A 22,961-nucleotide genomic window follows, 5' to 3' on the forward strand; every position below is an offset into this window, starting at 1 on the left:
GGTATAACAGAACCCTACATTGGCGGAGCTGTCATTTGTACTCACGTCATCCTTGTGACAAGCTTTCCGACGTGGATATGGCCCCACGACGGGAATTAACAGATTTTGAATGCGGAGTGGTAGTTAAAGCTAGACGCATGGGACATTCCATTTTGGATATCGTTACAGAATTCGATATTCCGATATCCACAGTGCCATTCAGGCATTACCTCTTATCATGGACAACGCTGTGCCCGACGGCCTTCCCTTAACTACCGAGAGCAGAGCCGTTTGCGTAGATTGGGTTGGTTGGGTTGTTTGGGGGAAGAGACCAAACAGCGAGGTCATCGGTCTCATGGGATTATGAAAGGACGGGGAAAGAAGTCAGCCGTGCCCTTTCAAAGGAACCATCCTGGCATTTGCCTGAAGCGATTTAGGAAAATCACGGAAAACCTAAATCAGGATGGCTGAACCCGTGTTTGAACCGTCGTCCTTCCAAATGCGAGGCCAGGTTTGCGTAGCGTTGTCAGTGCTAACAGACAAGCAACATCACCCGAAATAACCGCAGAAATCAATGTAGGGCATACGACGAACGTATCCGTTAGGACAGTGTGGCGAAATTGGGCGTTAATGGGCTATGTAAGCAGACGACCGACGCGAGTGCCTTGGCTAACTGCACAACATCGCCTGCAGCGCCTTTCCTGGGCTCATGAACATATCAACTAGACAACTGGAAAACCGTTGCTTGGTTAGATGATTCTCGATTGTAGTTGGTAAGAGCTGATGATAATGTTCGAGTGTGGCACAGGTCCCATGAACATGGACCCAACTTCTTAACAAGACACTTTACAAGCTGGTGGTGTCTCCATAACGGTGTCAACTGTCTTTACATGGAATGGACTGGGTCCTCTGACCCAACTGAACCAGTGATTGACTGGAAATGGTTATTTTCGGCTACTCGGAGACCATTTTCAGCCATTCATGGACTTCACGTACCCATTCAACGGTGTAATGTCACCGGGGTACAACTGTTCGCAAATGGTTTGAAGAACGTGCTGAACAGTTCGAGCGAATTATTTGGCCACCCAGATCGCCCGGAATGAGTTACTGTATAAGATGCTGCATGGGCAACACTTTCGCGACTGTTGACGGCTATAGAGGCAGCATGGCTCAATATTTATGTCAGTGACTTCCAACGACTTGTTGAGTCCATGCCACATCGAGTTGCTGCACTACGCCGGAAATAAGAAGATCCGACACCATTTAGGAGCTATCCCTAGACTTTTATCATCTCAATGTATTTATGATGGGCTATACTTCTGGCTGTGTCAGATCTTCAAAGGCACCGAAATGCTACCTGTCAACAAGATAACTCAAGACTACATGTTGCCTGTACTGTTTTGACGTATCTCGATACAGAGACTCCGTTCCTCTGTTGCCCTGGCGAACATTATCTCCAGATTTCACTCACTGGCAGAATCTGATAATTGATTGCCAATACGACTGATAAACCCAGGCACAAATGAAGTCGCACCGAATGACGTGCCCTTATCTGTTACTCAAGCTCAGCTCGACTCCGAGCACAGCCGAGTTAGAACCCTTACTGGTGCCGGAGGTGGTAGCTGTATGTACGAAACATTACGCCCTGTGTATTCCCAAATCACCTACGAGGTTAATAATGTGTGCTTCCAACAGTACTGTAGAGCATTATAAGTAAAATTTCTTTATTCGCTATCGCTCAAGGTGTTGCATTTCAGCAGTGGTTTACGGTAGAGTATTTGCTGGCCCCGAGTATGGCCCTCTCCAAAACTTTCATTTCCATAACCGCACAAACAGGAATCTTTATTGCGGAATCACTCAGCACAGTGCTCCACACTATACAAGAGTTCTCTTGACACATTACAGGGAGGAAATAACAGGGGCCCCACCTCATTATTCCATCATTCCGGTAAGAAAATGTGTCAGTGTGTTAGAGTTACGACTAATATATATGGAAGATCCTGACAGGCGCTTTCCTCCATAGCCCAGAACAGTGAGCATTATTGGTTTACAAGCAGCTTTTACAGTATTCTTCTTTTATTTGGGCATTCTATGGAACATGTTAATAGCAATCACAAGTACCTTTCATAAGTATTATTTCCATTATTATAATTATTATTATTATCAGATCAATCGTCATCATAGTAGAAGTTAATCTTACAAGGATTTTGGTATACAAGAAGGAATAACCGAAATTATTATACATTGAGTATGTGGAATCCGTAGCCAGCTTTAAGATAACAGCTTAACTCTAGAGCCACCAAGCACGGTTAAAAAGTGTTCTGTGTTTAGAGCCCTTTTTCTGTTTGTCATTCGCCTTCCTAAGTACTATATTGTACATTTCATTGGTTAAAATTTAAAGAATTGCAAATAAGAATTAGAAATTTTATGCCCAATGGCACATTTTGCCCTGGGTTGGTACTACATGCGACCATAATTTCATTGTCTTCCTTACAACCAACAAGCGTGGACAAAAGATCTCTGTAGATTTTTCTTTTATTAAATTTCGTTTGGCAACCTCGATTGTGACTTTTATAGTGCGTAGTTGAGAGTCTTACGTGTTTAATTTCATATTCATTCTTAAATACTAACCATTGTTATTAGCAGTCTGTCACAGTAGAGCAAACGCCTTTCTTGTGAAGTAGATTTTCTAAAATGAGCTATAGAGGCTTGAACGACGCAGAAATTCTTGCTGAACTTTTAGTAGACGACGAATTATCAGATTTTAGTGATTCTGAGTTGGGTCATACAGAAGTAGAAGTGAATTTAAATAAAGAAGCGGAGGATAAAAAAGAAACAAACCATGCAGGCAACGCTCCAAACAAATATGTTACAAGTTCTGGTAGAGTGTATCATGCAGAAGCTCCAAGACATTGTAAAAGGGATTTTGCTTACATAGTCCGTGAACATCAGGGAATAACTACTGCTGGGAAAGCAAAAAGTATGTACTTTTCACTCTTGAAATAGTACAGAAAGTTGTTGGCCATGCAGATGATGAAGCTGAAAAAAGCGTATCTCCTGCTGGTGTTTCTGAAAGATAGTTGAGCTGTCTGTGAACTAGGTCTACTTAAGATTGTGAAGAGACTGGTGGAGCCAATAAAGAAGACAGGCTGCAGTATCACAACTGACCGTTTCTACACTTCTGTGGAATTGGTGGATATTCAGTGTGAAGATTACAAACTTAAACTTTGGTTGGGACACTCAAATCCAACAGAAAACACATACCACAAGAACTTAAGACAACAGCAGGCAGAGAGCAGTATTCCTCCAAATTTACTTTCACATATCCATCTACTAAGAAGCCTCCAATAACAATTGTCTCTTTCACTGCAAAGGAAAAAAAAATCTGTGTTCTGCAGCCTGCTTGATATAGCTGTAGTAAACTCATACACATCGTTTAAGGTGAATGTGTCGAAGTGGAACGAAGGGAACTTTTGAAACCACATGTAGAAGAACAATCCAAAGACCTGAAAGGGCTCCAGTTGCCTATTATTTGCGCGATGGGAGAGATCGTTGGAAAGAAACTAGAGGTAACCAAAAGTGCTCCAGATGAGGAACCAACTATGAAAGTAAGATGCTACATATGCTTGAAGAACGCAAGTAACCAGAGACAGCATCGCGAAAACCAAGTTAACATGTGGACGCTGTGGTCTCTATCTGTGTAAGCGACATTCAGAATAAACCATTGTGTGTGCAGGAGGTTAATGTCATCTGTAAATAACGGTATTCTCTCCAGGTGAAGAGTGTCTTTTAAAAGTTTTCAGTGTACCATAACCTACGTGTGTGCAAATGTTTTTATTTCTGTTTTCGAAACTTTATGTGAAGTTATTCAGTTATTAGATCAAACAGTACATAGAAGCTGTGGACAGCCTATGTATTCAAGTACAGACTTAATGTTTCCAAATTATACAAACTTTCATTGTCCACGATTTGACCACTGTTTCGTGTTGTATTCACCCTGTGTGTTCAAAACATTACGTTTTTAGTTATGTTGTCGCTATTTCCTGTCTAACTGAATTCACATTGGAAACACAATTACTTAAAACAAATACATATTACTGGATTTACGGCTTATTATAACACGGGCAAAATTTGCAGCTGATTCGTGCCACGTGTAACCAAAAGTACGTTGGTTCTCCTAGGGCTAATATTAAGAGCTAGGATAAATTACTAATTTAGCAGTTAATTTGCATCCTTGCATCTAGATAATTGTTATTTGCTCCTGAGATTCGTAAATTTGTACATTCGGAACACTCTCTCGCTATTCATGTTTTTCGTAAAAGAAAGTTTCTTTGTAATACACTGGGATAAGCACCCACCTAGAAAACAAACGGAAGCTTATTTTCCACGATTCTCTCTTTTCATGTGAAACACTGTTCCGATTATTTTCTGTGTTTAGAGCTAGTGAAAGACTTGTCAGTATTTTCGTTAGGTGGCTATTGGAAAATAATTTCCAGTTTAATATATAAGCTGACGGGAAGCTTTGTAAACTTTGTACAAAGTCAACTGACGAACGCTGTGGAACACATTAAAGAAGAAATATTTACCAAATGAAGTTATATGAATTGTAAAAATGGAATCAAAAGTGTTAACAGACTTCTGCGTTTTAAAAACCAAAAGGGATGTAGATGTCTGCTTATTAGAAATGTTATTGAGTTAGTTATTGTTTTTCAAAATGTTATGACGGTTGTCATCGTAAAACTCTCTCTCTATCTCTCTCTCTCGTGTGCGCGCGCGCGCTGATGCTACGGTCGCAGGTTCGAATGTTGCCTCGGGCATGGATGTGTGTCATGTCCTTAGGTTAGTTAGGTTTAAGTAATTCTAAGTCTAGGGGACTGATGGCCTCAGATGTTAAGTCCCATATGCTTAGAGCCATTTGAACCCACACACACATTCAGCTTGAAGCAGAACCTTGACTATACTTCCACGATTCTATTGAATTCTTTGCGTTTTTCCGTTCGCCTCTCTAAAAAGCTAATTCAGCACCTAACCATAGCGAATAAATTGTTGAGTTAAAGAAAATGGAAAGAGTTTATATTTACCTGCTACAGATCCTTGGCATAGGATTTTGGTGTAAGGTTTATTGAACTACGACTGTTTGCTGTAGAATGACAGGTGCTTTTATTCATTAATGTTAATTTTTACCATTCCCCCCTTGTAGTATATATTATCTGAGGGATAGACTTCAATTGACTCTTTAAGCATCTGAATTTTTGTTCTCTGCTTAATGTCCTTAATCAATTTATTTTACAATTTCATTGCCGTATAGAAAATGCTGTTTTGTGTTTTTTGTTTTTTTATTCCTGATAAGTGTAAGTTGATCCTGGCTCTTGTTCTGTTAACACATTTGTTGCCTTGAAGCATTAAATAAAATATTAGAACACGAAACCTGTTTGTATAAACTGATTTTAAACTGATCCGTGAATATATTAAAAAGAATAAGACAAGTATCTAATAAACTATCGATCAACATTCGTGCGACTGTAAGGAGGAATTTCTCATAGTTTACAAAAACCGTTGAGAGTAATCTAGATATGGCTAATTTTTTTAAGTAGCTGCAAGGAGTTTGTATGTCGTATGCCAGACTTCACAGTAGACAACGTAAACAACAGCTATTTCTATTTAAACCAACCATAATTGTGTGACTGTTTCGACAAGTAAGGAAGTTGAAAGTATTAACCACGCTGGTACTACCTTCTGTAGTACCAGCCCTTGGAAACTTGCTTTCAGTACGATGAATCTTTTTCTAAATACTGTGTCAGGTCTTTCCATGCTCTGCAAGACATCTCACATAAGTGTTTTGAAGCATGTATAGAGGATACTATTACACTCCTGGAAATGGAAAAAAGAACACATTGACACCGGTGTGTCAGACCCACCATACTTGCTCCGGACACTGCGAGAGGGCTGTACAAGCAATGATCACACGCACGGCACAGCGGACACACCAGGAACCGCGGTGTTGGCCGTCGAATGGCGCTAGCTGCGCAGCATTTGTGCACCGCCGCCGTCAGTGTCAGCCAGTTTGCCGTGGCATACGGAGCTCCATCGCAGTCTTTAACACTGGTAGCATGCCGCGACAGCGTGGACGTGAACCGTATGTGCAGTTGACGGACTTTGAGCGAGGGCGTATAGTGGGCATGCGGGAGGCCGGGTGGACGTACCGCCGAATTGCTCAACACGTGGGGCGTGAGGTCTCCACAGTACATCGATGTTGTCGCCAGTGGTCGGCGGAAGGTGCACGTGCCCGTCGACCTGGGACCGGACCGCAGCGACGCACGGATGCACGCCAAGACCGTAGGATCCTACGCATTGCCGTAGGGGACCGCACCGCCACTTCCCAGCAAATTAGGGACACTGTTGCTCCTGGGGTATCGGCGAGGACCATTCGCAACCGTCTCCATGAAGCTGGGCTACGGTCCCGCACACCGTTAGGCCGTCTTCCGCTCACGCCCCAACATCGTGCAGCCCGCCTCCAATGGTGTCGCGACAGGCGTGAATGGAGGGACGAATGGAGACGTGTCGTCTTCAGCGATGAGAGTCGCTTCTGCCTTGGTGCCAATGATGGTCGTATGCGTGTTTGGCGCCGTGCAGGTGAGCGCCACAATCAGGACTGCATACGACCGAGGCACCAGGGCCAACACCCGGCATCATGGTGTGGGGAGCGATCTCCTACACTGGCCGTACACCACTGGTGATCGTCGAGGGGACACTGAATAGTGCACGGTACATCCAAACCGTCATCGAACCCATCGTTCTACCATTCCTAGACCGGCAAGGGAACTTGCTGTTATAACAGGACAATGCACGTCCGCATGTATCCCGTGCCACCCAACGTGCTCTAGAAGGTGTAAGTCAACTACCCTGGCCAGCAAGATCTCCGGATCTGTCCCCCATTGAGCATGTTTGGGACTGGATGAAGCGTCGTCTCACGCGGTCTGCACGTCCAGCACGAACGCTGGTCCAACTGAGGCGCCAGGTGGAAATGGCATGGCAAGCCGTTCCACAGGACTACATCCAGCATCTCTACGATCGTCTCCATGGGAGAATAGCAGCCTGCATTGCTGCGAAAGGTGGATATACACTGTACTAGTGCCGACATTGTGCATGCTCTGTTGCCTGTGTCTATGTGCCTGTGGTTCTGTCAGTGTGATCATGTGATGTATCTGACCCCAGGAATGTGTCAATAAAGTTTCCCCTTCCTGGGACAATGAATTCACGGTGTTCTTATTTCAATTTCCAGGAGTGTATGTGCAAAACGCTTATTTCAGAGTTTTTGTGTTACTTCTGATCTATATTCAGTACGCATGCAATCAAAGAGGTTCAAAAAATTAAATTCAGTTTATTAGTCAAACGTGGTTTACGTAATAAATTTTTAATATAGATAATGTTGAGTGTAATCTGACTGCAAAATGATGTCATTGCTGGCATGAATTTCAAGTTGCAGTCTGAGGTGTCAGATCTGGAGTACGAGAGATAGTTGTAAAATCTTAAGTAGTACCTCGAGAAGTAAAATAAAAGCACGTAATTAAGTTTTTGTTTCATTGCAGGTATGTGTCTGTAGGTCTGGTATACACTTAAATCCCTGTACCACATACTGTAGCAACATATAGAAAAATAAAACAAAATAGTGGAGCCCATTGGTGAGGTAGGGTATCGTCCGGTAATTCATTTATTGTATTTGAGGGGAAACAACACTTCAACAGTCAGCTGTGTTTGTGGAATTGGACGCCGACGTTTCACTTCCATATGAGACTGTGGTCTGGTAACACAGAATTTTCCTGTGTAGTAAACAAATCTGAATTACGAGGAACGATGTGCCAAACCACATCTCTGTGTATAATCGGGAATCACAATAGAAGTCGAGGCCCTGATGTTCAAAGACTGCCGTATCAAGATTTAGGTGATAGTGGAAAATGAGAGAATCAGCCCTGGATCAGGTTTCAACGTGTTGTATGACATTTTGAATATCATAAAGGTCGCCGACAGCTGGATTCCGTTATCGATGACACAGATTCAAGAAGCACATCGAACCGATGTAGCAGCGGAATCATTGCTGCTGCCAGGCCACTCAAGATGCCTTCTTTGCCGCCTAATCACCATGGACGAGTCCTGAGTGGATCACTACGGCCGCGAGACAGAGAAGCAAACCAAGCAGTGGAAACATGAATACACAACTGTCCACAAAGACGAACAAGGTAGTTTTGTGGACTGTCATGGTGTGGTGTGTCTAGAATATGACATATTGATTATTGCCTCTTGTCTCGGGAATTTCGGCCGACGTTAGTTTAACGGTGTTTCTGACATTTCGTCATCATGAGTGGCTGGCAATGTCAAGGACTCAGTGGAAAACACACCTCTGACAATGCCAACCACTCGTGCTGGAGAGTCATCGAAATCATTACACAAACGTAGGCCGAAGATTCCGAGACAAAAACCAACAGGCAGTACATCAACAAGTGCCACGAAAGCCTAAAAGAATTTGTTCTACAGTCTAAGACAAAAAGAAGATGCACCACGAAGGAATTATCTGTATGGGGCGGAAATCTGTAGATGTGATGTACATATACAGACAAACAAATGATTACAATCTCAGAAACATTGAGTGATCTGTTCAAGAGAAAGAGCTTCACAAATTGAGCTACGCAATAACATGTTGGCTTTTACGCAAGCAGCTATTCGGCTTAGCATTGATTGATAGAGTTGCTGCATATCCTCCTGAGGTATGTCGTGCTGAATTCTGTCCAATTGGGGCATTAGGATTAGGTTGTCAAAAACCCGAGCTGGGTGCAGGGCCTTGTCCATGATGCTCCATACGTTCTCATTTGGAGAGAGATCCAGCGAACTTGCTGACCAAGATAGGGTTTGGCAATCACAAAGACAAACAGTAGAGACTCTCGCCATGTGCGGGTGGGCATTATTTTGCTGAAATATAATCTAAGGGTAGCTTGCCATTAAGGGCAAAAAACCGGGACGTAGAATATCGTCGACGTACCGCTGTGCTGTAAGGTTACCACGGATGGCAATCAGAGAGGTCCTGTTACGAAATGAAATAGCAGCCCAGACGTAACGCGCCAGTTGGACAGAATCTGGCACGATATCCCTCAGGTGGACATGCAGCAACTCTGTCAATCAATGTCAAGGCGAATAACTGCTTGCATATGGGCCAAAGGTGGAAAAACGCACTACTGGCTTAGTTTGTGTATGTTCAAATTCTTCTGTGAAACTGTCATTTTTTTTATGTACACATGTACATCAGGTCTACAGATTTCCGCTCTATTTGCATAATTCCTTCGTCGTGCGTCTTTTTTTCTGTTGTCTTGGAGTGTAGTAGATATTGTTCGTAAGTCTCGTCACGAGGTTACGGGGCGTATCAAAGGGGAGATTCCGAAGGGGTGTTTTTCCCTCAACGACAGCGCTCCACTTCAATCTGTACAGTAGACAATCACATATTTTGCTTCTTTGGACTTCTCGCCTTTCATTGGATGAAGAAACCATTGCGTGTCAGGCGTTTGAAGAATAACGATGAAATTATTAAAAAGGTGAAAAGTTTCTTTAAGAACCGAAATTCCGATTTCTAAAACAAAGTATCCCATCAAGTCGTCCATCGTTGACAAAAATGTGTCACACTGAAGGATGAATATGTCGAGACGCACTAACATCATAAATTTTCACGCTTGCACCTTATTCTTTGTCATTCTGCAATTAAAGCTTTCCGACCACCCCTCGCATGAGATGAACTTCATCTCATTTGGAGAAGTATAGCTGAAAGAAATGTCCAAAGCCTTTGTTGAAACAAAATTCCCAGTATTTGCTTGAAGTGATTTAGGGGAACTGCAGGAAATCGACGACCACCCCTCGCATGAGATGAACTTCATCTCATTTGGAGAAGTATAGCTGAAAGAAATGTCCAAAGCCTTTGTTGAAACAAAATTCCCAGTATTTGCTTGAAGTGATTTAGTGGAACTGCAGAAAACCGAAATCCCTCTACTACGAAACAGTCAGAACACCCTTCAGATGTGTGTGAAATCTTATGGGACTTAACTGCTAAGGTCATCAGTCCCTAAGCTTACACACTACCTAACCTAAATTATCCTAAAGACAAACACACACACACACACACACACACACACACACACACACACACCCATGCCCGAGGGAGGACTCGAACCTCCGCCGGGACTAGCCGCACAGTTCATGACTGCAGCGCCTTAGACCCCTCGGCTAATCCCTCGCGGCAGAACACTCTTCCTCACGAATGTGTATCCAATATGTGCACGGTGTTTCACGTTCCTATCACAGGCTTCTAGGGGCTGTAGAGCGGGCTTAATAGATAGTGTGATAAGGACCCACGTCTAGAAATGTACCGTTTGTGTATAAAGTAAGTTTGAAGATGCGATCACATTGAAAACTCCCACTTCCACCGTACGCACGCTGTGGAGAAAATGAAATCTGAACAGTGTGCTCTATAGGGGCGCCTGATAGGGATATTATTTCCTGTATTCGTCTTCAAGCGTCCTTGGAACACCACTGTCAATCGTCTTACGAGGGCGTGCTAAAATATAATGCCCCTAAATTTTTATATGAAAACACTTAAAGCTTTTTAAATAAAACAGAAGTTATTAACAGTCTACATTTTCGTTCTTCATATCCACATATTTACAGCTCTCTGCCGCTAGAGGTCTCGGAATTGTAGCGTGTAACATGGCGGTGTGTAACATAGCTATGCCGGTGCGTGAGAAAGTGCGTGCTGTAATCGAGTTTCAAATCCGAAGAGTTCGTCCACACTTAGAGCACCTTCTCCTTCGACATGACAGTGTCAGACCACACACAAGCGCTGCGACATTTGCAACAATTCGACAACTTGGATTCACTGTCATCGATCGTCCTCCATACAGTCCCGACTCTGGCCCAACCCGATTTCCATCCATTTAAAGTACATCTTAGAGGACTTCACTTTGATAGTGAGGAAGCGGTACAAAAGAGATGGGGTTGTAGCACCCACAGCAAAATCAAACATTCTACAGTGACGGTATCAAGAAACTGGTCTTTCGTTGAGAGAAATGGGTTGGGCGCCAGGGTGACTGTTGAGAAATAAATATGTAGACATGAAGGATGAAGATGTAGAATTTTAATTAGGTTTTCTTTCTTTAAATATATTTAAAAGTTTTGAAATAAAAAATTCTCAGGCATCACGTTCAGCACGCTCGCATAGTTGCGAACGTACCAGTTTGTCGCAGCCGTTGTTGTAACAGACGTAAATAGTATCTGGTACCGTAATTATGACAGGGTCTACCGACGGCTCCCTTTCCTCATATTATGTGCGTACTGTGTACTGGGAGATTTAAAACTTATTACATATATCCAAATGGAACATATCCGAACGTGTGTTTATTATCAGAAATTTATGTACGAAGCCTCTGTAACATGTCACCTTATTAAGATGTGTGCAGAATGTTTATATTGATTTCACATTCGTTACCTGAAAGAGGTGGCATGCGGTTAAAGCACAGAACTCGTACTTCAAAGAAGCAGGGTCAAACACTAACTCCACTACTGATATAGACTGATGAGTCAAAACGTTATGACCACTTGCGTAATAGCTTGTTTCTCCGTCTTTGAAACAGAATACGTCACTGATTCTGTGTATCAGGAATCCGACAGTTTGTTGATAAGTTTGTGGAGGTATGTGGCATTAGATGTCTACGCCCAGGTAATCTAATTCGCGTAAATAAAGGGCCGCTGATTTGCGTACGCGGTGATGGCGCCCGATAGTGATCCAGATCGATTCCATGCGAATTTCGTCGCAGAGACATCAAAGTGAGTGCACTATAATGCTCCTCGAACCACTACAGGAGCCGCGCAGGATTACACGAGCGGTCTAGGGCGCTGCAGTCATGGACTGTGCGGCTGATCCCGGCGGAGGTTCGAGTCCTCCTTCGGGCACGGGTGTGTGTGTTTGTCCTTAGGATAATTTAGGTTAAGTAGTGTGTAAGCTTAGGGACTGATGACCTTAGCAGTTAAGTCCGATAAGATTTCACACACATTTGAAAATTTTGAACCACTACAGGACGGTTCTGACTCCGAGACGCAGACAATTATACTGCTGAAAGATGACATCGCCGTCGGGGAATACATAAAACATGAAGGGATGCAGGTGGTTCGCAGCTGTCAGCGTGTTTTCTATTACTACCGTAGGTCCCTTGCAACCGCAGGAGAATGTCTCCCATAATGCAGCTCTACTCCCACCAGCGTCGTCTGCGGTGCGCTGCATGTTTCGAGCCGCCGTTCACCTCGAGGCGGCATTTTTGCAGACGACTGTGACCTAGGTAGCAAAACTGTGATTCACCCGAAGACCTGACACGTTTCCATTGATCGACGATCGAATCCCGATGGTCCCGTGGCCACTGCAATCGCAATTGTCGATCTCGTTGGGTTAACATATGAACACGTAGGAGTGGTCTGCTGCGGAGCTCCATGTTCAACAATGTACGATGAACAGTGTGCTCCGAAACACTTGTGCGTGCACCAGCATTGTGCTTTATCGTTAGAGGTGCCACAGATTACTATCTGTCCTATTTTACAGAACAGACAAGTTTTCGAACCCAATGTTCTGTGAAGAGTCGAGGACTTCCAAGCATTTAGCGCCTAATGGTAGTTTCACAGACCACCTACCTCTCTCCCTAGATGCTCACGACAGTAGCATGTGATCGCTCGACAGGGTCTGCCATTTTCGACATACTCGTTCACAGGCTCTAACCTTTGTCGAAGTCCTTTATCTCAATGCACTTACCCATTTGTAGCCCATATCTTCGCTAGGGTGATCCCCCGTCCGCGTTTGGTCCACTGATATATTTTTGTTACCACGTCACGTGCCCGAAACGCCACCAGGCGTTATCCAACGTCCTGGTGGGCAGTAGTCATAATGTTTTGGCTTATCCGTGTAGGTTTCTAAAATCACTTCACATGAATGTTGGAATGTTTCCTGTTATAACCTTGTGCAATCCGAATTTGTTTTCAGTATCTAATGACGCCCTTGTACTGAACGTCAAACCCTTATCTCCTACTTCAATTACGCCTTCTTTTACTTTTCGTCACTACTCTCTTGCTCCCATTTTTTATTTCCTTACTAGCTGTTATCCGCGGCTGCCACCGCATGTCAGTACTTTCGTTATGATATGGTGCTAAGAAAGCTCTCGTAGAAATAGACGCTATGTTAGTCTAACTGTATCGGAGGATATCGTAAAATAAATAATTTGTTTCTGAAGGCTTTTCCGACGTAATAGTTTTAAATATGGTTCTCGGGCATACCTTCGGTTTTCTTGACGTATCTGCACAATATTTTGTCGTAAAAACTGACCAGCCTCGTCATTCGGCGTAGCATTTTTGAATTCCAGAAACTGCTCGCACGAGTAAACATTGGATCGCAATCGGAATGATTGTGTGGTTTTGAATCCTCACTACCCGATGTCCACATCGTCCGGAACGATGTTGTGAAACATTTTAAATATATTTCTCGGATATTCTGGTGTCATTGGCGTTTAAATGCAACACCTCCACTCCCTTATTGCTGCCAAAAACCTTATGATGCAGGTCGGACGTTGCAGTTGGACAAGCACACTTCAGGAACATATCACGAGTGTTCTTCCCACTTGGACGTTTAATAGCTATGAACCTTACACAGAAGATACTGCACGGTTGTAGGTCGCTTGACATGATGGACGGTACAACATACAGCAGCCTTAAGAAGGAAGCAATGGATCGCAGAAAATGGAGAGACAAAGGACCTGCTAATATAGCAAATAACTGATGATGATGATGTAGGTCACTTGGTAACACTCGCACTGCCTAGAGTGAGAATCACCACAAATTAATTGATAGGTGCTTGTTTATTGGCTATGAGTTTTAAACCAAATTTTAGGGACGGCGAGATACTTCTTATTTATCACGAATACCGTCTTTGTGTTTGTGTACTACTCATATTCTCAACCACTTTGAATAATGACCATACACAATCGAGTAAATCATTTAAAATTTTTTCATATTTAAAGCACGTACTCGCATTTTTTGCGTATTTCTGCATGGACATTGAGCCTGAGATACATGCAACGTCTTTGTCGACGTTCAGAAAGTAATGCCAGGTGAGGAAAATAAAGTCCTTAGAGGTCTGAACAAAGGGAAAGTGTTGAGTGATTATGGTATTACAGTGGAGTACGTACTATTAAATCGTGAGGAATACTAACACAACACGTAATTGAAAAATATTTTTACAAAATGGGCATGAAAGAAGACACAAAACAGGGAAAATGCTATAATTAGACTGCTGTACAGGAAAGGACACTGACAAGACACACACACACACACACACACACATATATATATATATATATATATATATATATATATATATATATATATATATATCTGTGAGCCTACTCTCTGTAAATGTACAACCTTACAAACAACAACAAAAGAAAAAGAAAACTGCGAGTAAAATTCGCGCTCTGAGGGTCCCGTAAAAATTTAATTATTTATGTAGGTAGTTCATCTACATGTTTTGATGCGAGAATTTTCAAGCATGAAATATGTGATATAAATGACATTTTTTACACCGCCAAGGGACCGTAGACATTAGTATTTGACATAAATTCCAACTTGATAGCTGCACCAGCCCATGAGAAAAAGGGATCTTAACAGACGGTTGGACAACAAAGTGATCCCATAAGGGGTTTACAGACGGAACTACGGAACCCTGAAAATACATTAGATTCTGAAATGTATGAGTCCGCCAGCTTAGCTGAGTAGTAACGTATTTGCCTACCATGCAGTTCGATCCCCGGCCGGGACGGAGGTTTTCTTCGCACGTGGACTGGGTGTTGTGTTATCCTCATCATCATCATCATCATCATCTGATCGTCACCGACACTCAAGTCGCCCAAAGGGGCGTCAGCTGAAGTAAGACTTGCAGCCCAGCGGCCGAACTTCCTCGAATGGGGCCTCCCGGCCATCAATGCCACATGATCATTTCATTTCATTTTAGAAATGTTTGAAAGCGAAACTTACGTTAGTATGCTAAAGAATATGTACGTCAGTAATAGTTTCCATTGGACCTCAGAGCGATAGTCAGGATTTCAAAATTGAAAGAGAAGTCACCCAAAGATATTTCATATTCCTAAAATTATTGTCAGCAGTCCTAGACAGCGAAAAATTTAACATACGTTAAAGGACAGTTCTTAAACGATGAGCTATGTCTTCTTTTGTACATATCACCAATCCTTTTTGTCCCGTATCAGTTTGCTTCCCTGTCGCGTCTCCATTGTAATATTAACTAATCCGATGATGTTAGTAAACTGCTCACCTACATTCAGAATAAACAACATAATTTATGGTGGATATAATTAAATGTCTTTCTCCGATAATACGTTTTCAGATTTGTTTCTCGCACACTAGACTGTGTAATGTATAGCCTTAACGGTAAATCATATAAGCACAGTGGACATCTCGTTATCTGCTGCAAATCTGTGGCTGTACACCGGCTTGCGGGGCTTGAGAGCCACTTAGCTGCACCGGCCCTGCGCCTAGTTGCAGACGGACACAGCGTAATGAGCCGTTCCAGGCAGTTAAACAGCCTATCCATAATTCTCTGTGACTGGCCGCCTCAGGTAATCTTTGTTACACATGCGTAGTGCGACTGGAACCGTAGCTGTTTCACCACCATGCCTAGATAGCGTACTGTACAAACAGAAAGTAGTGCTGCTACCAAGTGGTCACTGTAATGTCACCATGACATAATTATGTAGGTGTATGTGCTTAATTTGCGACTACCTGATGATTTACCACACCTGACTTGTTCCTACATACTACTTGAGAATATTACCAGGCTGTTACAACTGCATAAACAAACAGGAATGTATTTCGTTACCAAGTTTCGTCTCGCTACTCACAGTGCGGGTGTTTTACAATCATAGGCTCTGCTGTAACAGTACAGTAACAGATCAGAAAACACAACATTCCTGCCGACGTCATGTCAACATTACAGCAACCGTTTCGTACAGCGTTAGTCTCTGCTTGTGCAACGCTCTGTCTCGGGTTTGTGGCGAGAGAACTACGACCTCAGTCACGTCTCGCCTGTGTTACAAATGTTACCCGAGGCTGCGTGTCAAGGGGAATTCTGGATAGGCTGTTTAACAGCCTCTTAAGTCCTAAGTGGCTCACAATGTAGCGTCCGACTCCCGCACGGCGCAAGTCTGGAGGACATAAGTGGCTTCCGAGGACGGCACAGCTAGCGTCCGACCTGCGAGCTCTCCAACAGACAGCGACGCATCCAATGCCCTGGTGTAGTACAAGCGAGTGCGTCCCTGTACTTTGTGTAATGGACTTAGACGCTATGCGTTCACATTTACAAGTCCACTGTTTTTTGCAGGCTTTTGTTAATTACTAAGGCTGGCAGTGGCTCAGAAGCGACTACAGTACGCAGCCGCAAAATCCTTCGATCGCTGGTCGCTCGGCTTGCCCGATCATCTGTCCAATCATCGTATTTATCTTCAGTCCTGACACTACTCACTGAACACTATAACAGAAATACTCGTTCTGGACAAAGCAATACGCCCGTTACACCACTACGTAACACAGCCACCTCATTAAAATCATTCCCTTTATGAGTAACCGCTTTTTTTTAACGATCTTCCTGAAAATATCAGAGAAATTTAACTCCCCTCCAACCACAAAAGACAGTCGTTCACCTCCTATCACGCTAGGTATCTCTTCTTCACCCTTGTATGCAGCTCACTCTAGTCAAGCCTCTAATTAAAAAGTCTACACTTTTCTTAACAACTGACGATTGCTTAAAAATAATTTTGTATTATTATTATTGTTTAATATTATTAATTATTTTCGTACTGACGAATTAGGATCACGTAAGAACATCATTTCTCTTTTTTCTACGTTGCTTCTCCCCATATTGACTGTCCTTACGTCTAACCATGTTGTTTCTGACTTTTGCTTTATTCTGCTATGAAAGTCTTCTAAATTTAGCATTTCACTCTTAAAACATTTCTTTCTGTTATTTTCGATTATTTGCAACAGTATCTTTTAATTCCTTTGTTACTTCAGTACGCCATGCTATTGTTGAATTATTTTTCCAGAAATACACGAAAGTTTTTATCCGTTAGCTTGTTCTCATTCCTCTGTGAGAGGTGTTCAAAGAAAAGTAACATTCCATTTGCTTCTACTTCTTATATTTTCTGTACATCTTCGTAAATTTCCTTACTTAATCTCATTTTCGAAAAATTCTGTAGTTTGTATTGCACCCATTACTTTTCTGATAATACACCTTTCAAGGAAAGCTGTTCTGTCCAGCTTATACACAAAGTAGTTCACTCTTAAGCATTCACATGCATCCTGGTCTTACCAGTGTGGAAAACAAAAGTAAAAACTTTTTGTGTGTTGTATGAATTTCTTGTTGTATATCTTTTAGTTAAACTATCTTTCCATTTTATTAACTCTTACGCTTATAGCAATTTTTTCTAGTCCACTTTGATGCACGGATTCCCCAAGCTACCTGTTCGTATTTTTGTGTAGTTTGGCAGAATTTTTATATTTTCCAAGTTTTTTTCCATCTGAAATTGTGACACAGACTCTGTTGTTCTCAGAAGATTTATTTGAGTATCTGCTTTGGTCAGCTTTTCCGAAAGCATTGCAGAATCATCTGAGCAGGACGTTTACCTTACCTGTAACTGTAACTTCAATTTTGTAATCGTTTTAGCTCGATATTACAATTTTTCTAAAACACGATTTTCCAGTAAATTCGAGAAGCCATCCCCGTAACTTACACCAGATTTTGTTTCAGCTGCCTCAGATATTTCTAAAATAAATTTCACTTTAGGTATCGTTCTTAAAGTTTCGTAAATTATGTTTCCTAGTAATGCTAATGGTACTCGTTTGTCAGTGGTGAGGCAGTAACACGAAAATGGGTCATTCCGGAGAGCCCAGTGGCTTCGAACGTGGACTAGTCACTGGATGTCACCTGACTAACAGATACAGCAGACATATTTCAATCCTTGTATAGTTGTCCAGATCTACTGTTGGTGACATGATCGTGAAATGGGAATGCGAAGGAAGTCACAGCTAAACCAGGCAGACCTAATATTATGTCGGGTAGAGACCGTCGAGCATCGCAAAGGGTACTTCTAAAACATCGCATGAAATCAGCGATCACCCGGGAGTTCCAGAGGGGTACCAGCATTCCAGGTAGCATAATGACTGTGCGTAGGGAGATAAAAAGGAGCACAGTGGTCAAGCAGCTCGTCATTATCCACACATTTCTGTAGTCAGCGACGCTCCAGGTGGTGCAAAGAGCGATGCGACCGGGCGGTGGATAACTGAAAACTACCGATTTGGATTGATGGACCTCACTATACCATCCGGAAATCCGATGGAAAGGTTTGGATGTGGCGAAAGGCTGGAGGAACGTTATCTGCCATTAAGTGATGTGCCAACGGCGAAGTACGGCGGACGTGGTGTTCGATGTGGACTTTTTTTAGTTATTAGGGTGTCTTCCACGCTTAAGCAGAGAATGTAAACACACTTCATAGCTTGCAGCAGTGGAATAATTTGGGGACGATAACTGTTTGTATCAGCATGATAGTGCACCCTGGCATAAAGCACCATCGGTGAGCAAGTGGTTTGTGGACAAAAACATTCCTGAAATGGATTGGCCTGCACAGTGTCCCTGCCTAACCAACTGCACACTTTTGGGCTGAATTAGAATGCTGACGTTGCTCCAGACCGCAGAATCAAACACCACAGATTTCCGTGGGTTCGGCTGTAAAGGAATAACGGGCTGCCGTTCGTCTACAGACATTAAAAGACCTCACTCAAACTGTCCCCAGCAGAGATCAAGCCTTCGTTTGGGCGGACGCACCCCACAGTATTGTCTTGTAATAGGCGTCGAGATACTTGTAATCAGGTAGTAAACATATATGGACAGCAAGTAGGCATATGAATTGAGGTTGTTTTATCGCACTCTCTGGTACGTTTAGTGACTGGTTCGATTTAAGAGAGGCCCTGATGACCTTGACATGGACGGGTTAAATAAAATAATATGAAATGCATAACAGATAGCAAAGCAAATTTTAAATCCAGCATGAAATCATTTTTTCGGGACAACTTCTTCTGTTCCATAGACATTTTTAGTTGAAAACTACTAACATGTGTGGCTAAACAAGAAACTAAATAACACCAATAGTTATATGACTGGTATTAAAGACTGGGATGTTTGTTCTTAGTCAGTTTAAAGCAGTGCGCTATTTAGTAACCTGTAAGTGGCCGGAATGCAGCCATACCCACAATCAAATTATGTGCACGCAACCTGTAGGCCGATTCCTTCCACGTCATTCGATAAAAATCACACGAACGATCTACGGAACCCACAGCGTACTGGCCACCTGACTCTGAGATTTAGAGTGAGCGAAAATGAAGAGTCTGTGTAAACAGTGATGTTGAGAAACGCAATAAACAGAAACGGATGCTTCTTACTGGTATAGGGAACTTACTTTAAGATCTCATCAGCCGTCTCAGTCTTTCCAGACGAGAACTTTTAAGAGATGTGTATATGACGGAAAGCTGCGCGATGCGCAAGACGACCGCTCTGTCGTATTTCACACATTCTGAAGAAGTTTGTGGGACTTCAGTCCGTGCTTAGAATGCACAGAGTTACTATGTATTACCGTTTTTGTTTCATAAAATGAATGGAACAGAGAGCCGTTCACGGATGTAGCTGTCGATACGTTCGTGGTCATAAGAAACAGTGGACAAATTGATCCATAATGTTCGCTGCTAGAATGTTTTGTCTTCTTGGCACAAGATTTCGACAACGTAACTGCTCGTCATTCTCAGGTGCTCCGTGGCGACTCGCGGCAGCATACTTCAGCAAACATAAGCTTCATCAGCGCCAGCAACACCTGAGAATTTATAAAGTAAAATACTGTTACAAATAATACATTGTACACGTACAATGTTGCTACCCGTCCCCCTACGTGCTCAACGTGGGGTCCAGTAGGAATCACTTTAACTGTAATTACGTTTAACGAATGTATCCTGAAATGAGTCCAGTATGCAATCAGTGTTTATTGTGTTTAATGGCAATTGACTGTCATGACAAACATATTAGACTGTTTTTCATCAGTAGTACTCCCTCGGAAGGTCTAAAGCCACAAGAATTAGTCCCTACAAAATGAAAATATCACTTCTTTCGTACCAAGGATTGTCATTCACTAAAATCTCGTGAATCATTTACAGATTTTGGATTTTAATTTACATATTTTAGCTCGAAATGTTGACCGGAATACTCTCTTTCAAATTCTGAAGGTGGCAGGGGCAAAATGCAGGGAGCGAAAGGCTGTTCACAATTTGTACAGAAACCAGATGGCAGTTATAAGAGTCGAGGGGCGTGAAAGGGAAGCAGTTGTTGGGAAGGGAGTGAGACAGGGTTGCAGCCTATCCTCGATGGTATTCAATCTTTATATTGAGCAAGCAGTAAAGGAAACAAAAGAAAAATTCGGAGTACGAATTAAAATCCATGGAGAAGAAATAAAAACTTTGAGGTTCGCGGATAACTTTGTAATTCTGTCAGAGACAGCAAAGGACCTGGAAGAGCAGCTGAACGGAATGGACACTGTCTTGATAGGACGATATAAGATGAACTTCAACAAAAGCAAAACGAGGAAATGGAATGTAGTCGAATTAAATCGGGTGATGCTGAGGGAATTAGATTAGGAAAGGAGACACTTAAAGTAGTAAATGAGTTTTGCTATTTGGGGAGCAAAATAACTGATGATGATCGAAGTAGAGAGGATATAATATCCCACCTAAATTAGCATATTATTTTATTCTACTATAGCTACTACTAGAGTGTATGTTGTGATATTAACTCTACGTGATATGTGTATAAGATATGAGAGTAATATTTGTTACTACAACTGATTCCTCCATTTAAGCGCGCCATAAGCGAGAGAGTATCAAACGGTTCAAATAACTTTGAACACTATGGGACTCAACTTCTGAGGTCACCAGTCCCCTAGAACGAAGAACTTCTTAAACCTAACTAACCTAAGGACATCACACACATCCATGCCCGAAGCAGGATTCGAACCTGTGACCGTAGCGGTTGCTCGGTTCCAAACTGTAGCGCCTAGAACCGCTCGACCACCCCGGCCGGCTAGAGAGGATCCTCGGAACAAGACCTCCTGTCGGTTTTGGAACCGATTGTCATTGACAGGGAATGACATTCGTCGCAAATTCCTTTCAGTTAGGATCTTTTTACGGCTCTCGTTCTTATACCATGTTAAATGGATGCATGTGGTATACTTTTGTTCGTAGACTCGTTGATGGTCCGCGTTGATAGACCTACAAATCGGGCAACTTCATTTTTGTGTCGTCGTGAGCACGTTCAAACACGGTAACTCATTTCTTCCATTCTGTCGCTTATCCACCTCGACCCATCTTACTGCACTTACTCCATACAACCAATCGGCGCAAAGACACCACTAATTTAGTACCACGACTTAGGTCAGCGCCGAAGGTCACATGACTGCAATGTTAAGTTCTACCCCATCTATAGAGCTCTAAGGGAACCAGTGTGCTCTTTTAAGGTGTGACTAACATTTTATTCGGTGAGCTTATCACGCCGTTGTCCCAAAAATACTGATTTTTGCATGTAGAGCAACGTTTTCGAAAGAGTCCAACTTTAGTTTGTCCTACAGCAGTAGCTGTATACGTATTACGCGCTACCGAGGAGCTATTTTGGGAGACTGCACTGTCTATTTGCACCACGGATGAAACGCAACCACTGTAACCAACATCTGATGGCATTCAGTGTTAGGCGGTAGAGTGGTCAAACACAGTTCGAGTATGGAGCATTACCGACGCCCACGTAATGAAGGCGATTTGAACAGCAACCTCTACATGAAGTAGATTTTAGAGACATAGTTCCTGCTGCTATTTCGGACGGTAGAGTGTTACATACGGTTAGGGACGTGCAAGCTATCATTGAAGAACGGCGGGCAGCATTGCACTCACCTGCACTAGTGCACAAATACCTGATGCACTACCCATTGGAAATGTTTTGGAGTTGATTAGTGAGAATCTAACTTGTTCCATTGTTTTGGTTACTGCTGATGGCGATATGACTACCAGCGTACAAACATTGTTGGCGCAGCGGCCCCATACCATATATCACTCTATGCCTCCTGTTTAGACTCTGATCGCAGGAAGTGCATTGCTCGCACCACATTGCATTCTCAGATTCAGAGATAATATACAGTTTTATAATTGGAATTGTATTCGCATGGCTTTATATCTAATCTACGGTATAAAATTGTATCATTCACATGTGCCCCTCGTGCTGTTATAGCCACAAAAATGTTAGTGTGTGTTTTATTGAGTAAAGAGTTATGAAGTTGTAGACATGAAACGCTTTAAATCCATTTTTTGTTTTTGTTTTTGTTTGTGGTCATATCCATTCATCGTGTCTGTAGGTGTAATAAAGTTTTAAAACTAACAAAAATTTCTACGTTCTTTGTTGCAGACAGCTTACCGATGAGTCCTTGAAGGAGATAGACGTCCGTTTTCTGCCAGCTTATGAAGATCCTTACCACAAGAGGTAGGCAATGTATCACCTGCTCGAACTATGAGACTTATTTCTCTGTTAGTGTCGTACGATGCCTTTTCAAACCCAGTCGCTGTTACAGCTAGCTGATAGTACGTAAGTTGATTCTAGAGGGCTTGGGACAAATTGTACCACTTTTGGTCTGTTAATCAAATTCGGCCACGTACGTTCCTGTGTATTTCCGAGTTCGGTTTAAAATTTTGGCATATCACTGCAGAGCTCATATTAGATAAGTTTAGCACTCTGAAATTTCGAGTTAACCTGAACACATCAGGTT

General features: G+C 42.6%; 1 protein-coding gene across 1 annotated transcript in view; it reads left to right on the forward strand.

The window, feature by feature from the left end:
- LOC126187926 (glycosyltransferase 25 family member) overlaps positions 1 to 22,961 on the forward strand; it is an 861,577-nt gene that overhangs the window by 544,063 nt on the left and 294,553 nt on the right. The window contains exon 6 of the mRNA XM_049929289.1: positions 22,604 to 22,678. Coding sequence (XP_049785246.1) covers positions 22,604 to 22,678 — 75 coding nt within the window. The remainder of the gene's footprint in view (positions 1 to 22,603; positions 22,679 to 22,961) is intronic.

The sequence above is a fragment of the Schistocerca cancellata genome, chromosome 5 (genome assembly GCF_023864275.1).
Source record: "Schistocerca cancellata isolate TAMUIC-IGC-003103 chromosome 5, iqSchCanc2.1, whole genome shotgun sequence".
NCBI classification, from domain to species: domain Eukaryota; kingdom Metazoa; phylum Arthropoda; class Insecta; order Orthoptera; family Acrididae; genus Schistocerca; species Schistocerca cancellata.